The 3350-nt window shown below is 32.6% G+C and overlaps 1 protein-coding gene across 2 annotated transcripts in view; it reads right to left on the reverse strand.

Moving 5' to 3' along the window:
• Positions 1-3350, reverse strand: part of LOC106464114 (C-Maf-inducing protein-like) — a 79227-nt gene that overhangs the window by 47140 nt on the left and 28737 nt on the right. For both annotated transcript variants that reach the window (XR_002611640.1, XM_022391782.1), the window contains exon 5: positions 398-487. Coding sequence is in view for 1 of the 2 variants with exons in the window: in XM_022391782.1 (XP_022247490.1) it covers positions 398-487 (90 nt within the window). In the remaining variant the exon portion in view is untranslated. The remainder of the gene's footprint in view (positions 1-397; positions 488-3350) is intronic.

Consider the following 3350-nt stretch of genomic DNA (forward strand, 5'->3'; position numbering starts at 1 on the left):
CAGATTGCGAGTTGAGTGCCGTAACCACCTGGCCATGTCGGGCATTCTTAATAGAACTGACCAGAAGAAGTTTTGCTTTCTTATTGGTTAGTGTTATTGAGGATTTTTTTGGATCGACCTAGATTTGAAATTTTAAACAATCAATTCTCATCAGAATTAGTCATGTGTACAGTGATATTGTTTCTTCATTAGTAATATTGCTGCAAATGTAAGACTAAACCAACGTAACGTAGAGATTAGTTTGGTTTGTTTGGATTTAAGCACAAAGCTACACAATGGGCTATATGTGCTCTGCCCACCACGGGTATCGAAACCCGGTTTCTAGCGTTTAAGTCCACAGACATACCGCTGTGTCACTGGGGGGCATAGAGATTAGAAATAAGTAGTTTAAAGTTACCTTTTTCATAAGACTTGAGATGATATTTAATGGAGTCTCGAAGATACTTTCTCCCTGAAGTGGGGTGGACAAAGCTAGATCCACAAGACTCTGTGAAAAAAAAACAGAAGAGTTTGTGGGTCATCGAAAAAAGGGAAATCACAATTAACACAAAGTGAGTTATACATGGTAAAATATATTATAGTATAAAGTGAGTTATACATGATAAAATATTGTATAATATAAAGTGAGTTACACATGATAAAATATTGTATAGTATAAAGTGTGTTATACATGATAAAATATTGTATAGTATAAAGTGAGCTACACATGATAAAATATATTATAGTATAAAGTGAGTTACACATGATAAAATATTGTATAGTATAAAGTGAGTTACACATGATAAAATATTGTATTGTATAAAGTGAGTTACACATGATAAAATATTGTATAGTATAAAGTGAGTTATACATGGTGAAATATTGTATAGTATAAAGTGAGTTACACATGATAAAATATATTATAGTATAAAGTGAGTTACACATGATTAAATATTGTATAGTATAAAGTGAGTTACACGTGATAAAATATTGTATAGTATAAAGTGAGTTACACATGATAAAATATAAAGTGAGTTACACATGATAAAATATTGTATAGTATAAAGTGAGTTACACATGATAAAATATATTATACTATATTATAGTATAAAGTGAGTTACACATGATAAAATATATTATAGTATAAAGTGAGTTACACATGATAAAATATTGTATAGTATAAAGTGAGATACACATGATAAAATATTGTATAGTATAAAGTGAGTTACACATGATAAAATATATTATAGTATAAAGTGAGTTACACATGATAAAATATATTATAGTATAAAGTGAGTTACACATGATGAAATATTGTATAGTATAAAATGGGTTAAACGTGATAGAATATCGTATACTATGAAGGGATTCTTAACATTGTTCATTTATTTGATAGTTTTAGCATAAACATGTAGCCCAGAAAGTAACTGAGATGGCTTTGTTTCGTCTTTCTCTATAATAGTTAACATCTATTCTGCCTGACAGTATATCGCAGTAACATATAGAATCCGGGTAGAAAGGATTGACACTGTAATATTCTTCGCTGGCCGAGTTGACGTTTACTACATGTAACAGCCGACCAATGCTGTAAGAGAACAAGAGTCACGAGATAACGCTGTCGACTAGACAAAGAAAGTGTTTTACCTGTTGAATCCAGGTGTGCTTTCTAGGAGATCGTGTTTTATCTCTACGGACACTAATCCTAAACAAAACAAAGTTGTGGATCTAAACACTCCAGTAGAATCAGCCTTAGTTCCTTTTGCGCAAGTACGCACACTGTGGTTTTTCTTTGTTTGTAATAATAAAGAGTTTTTTGTTTTTTTTCACTTACTTATATTTGTCTAGTATCGTTATTTTTCATTTAGAGAAACTCGGTTATGTTGTCAAACGAAAAATACTCCCATTATTTCTGCTTTTATTTTTGGGCTGACCAATCTGATATTTGTCTGGGAAATCGGTTTTCCCTGATAATGCCACAAGAGCACACTTATTGTCGTATGTTTCTGTAAATTCTACAGGCCTGTTCATTTTAACAGTGTTTATTATTACCCTTTACTTTAAATCGACATTATGGTAAATATTTTCGTATTATTATTAAGACTGTCCCCATTTTTCCATAGCTAATAGCGGTAATTACTAGTAGACCTACTGTTTAATAAGGTAAGTTACCTACAAATAAAAAGCATACTTTTAAAAAACTTTGAAGGCTTCACTGTTTTCATAACTCAGGTAACATGGTCTTAATCCCCCTCTGAATCACGAGGCAAAGGGACAGTAAAAATAAAGTAATAGGTCTTGGCCTAATAAAAGAAAGACAAGTAAACACAGAAGCGACAAGGATGTGCATCCCAAATCAATAATATTCAATAGGCATAATATTCAAATCGGTAGGAACGAGTGTTCGCCTGCGTTAAGTAAAGTATCATTCATCACAGGTTTGTCGTGAAAAAGGTGTAAAACATCGATTTTCTCATGTTATATAAATGTTCTAGTCAATGTGGGATTACATTATAAGCCCTCCAGTGTTTACAACGCTTGGCGTCATTGTCTACTGATGAAATCGCGTGGTATTCAAGTAAATTGTAAATTTGTCTTTCTTAATTTAAAGGAAAAAAACAAGAACAATATATATAAGTAAATTTATGTTACTTACTATATGGTGAAGTAAAACAGACTCAAAACACCATATAAATAAATAAATGATTATAAATTTGTCTTATAATTATATAAAGAGTATATTTCGGAAATTTGTAAAGTAAGAGTTAAGGCAGCAAACACAAGTGAACATTCAATCATTATTAACTATGATTAATATCTTTAATAAAGCTGACTTGCTTCCATTTTCGTTCATTATGACGTCTATTGGCTGTCAGAGCAGAGGAAACTTCACTTTTGCTCTGGATGAAAGACAGGAGCTCGAATGTATTCACACATACTGTTAACTAGCAATAAATATTCCTAGAGCGGTATCCCACCATCCTATATTACCTGCATTAAAGCTTTTTCAACAGCCCAATCACACAGAAATCCTTAGACGCTGCATCTAGTGACTTGACTGGTATGTCGTCTGAGCTACTTGTGTACATGTGACTTGTATTGCTCTTATAGATGGAAATCCTTCTTGATTATATTGCGTACATATTGTTGTCTGTGACACGTGGCAGGCTTTTGTCACTGAAGTTTATGCTCGTGGATTCTCACCTGTTACAAGACGCTGCATTTTGTTTACCACAGCTGAGTTATGATTTGTTGCAGGTCTCTTTTTGGATAGCCTTGGTGCTCCTAGTTGATCCACATTTCTTTACTTTCCAACTTCATTAAGTTCCAGGGATATCACTGTCTTGTAAATTCTAACCCGATGACTACCGGCT

Source organism: Limulus polyphemus, unplaced genomic scaffold (assembly GCF_000517525.1).
Source record: "Limulus polyphemus unplaced genomic scaffold, Limulus_polyphemus-2.1.2 Scaffold1563, whole genome shotgun sequence".
NCBI classification, from domain to species: Eukaryota; Metazoa; Arthropoda; class Merostomata; order Xiphosura; family Limulidae; genus Limulus; species Limulus polyphemus.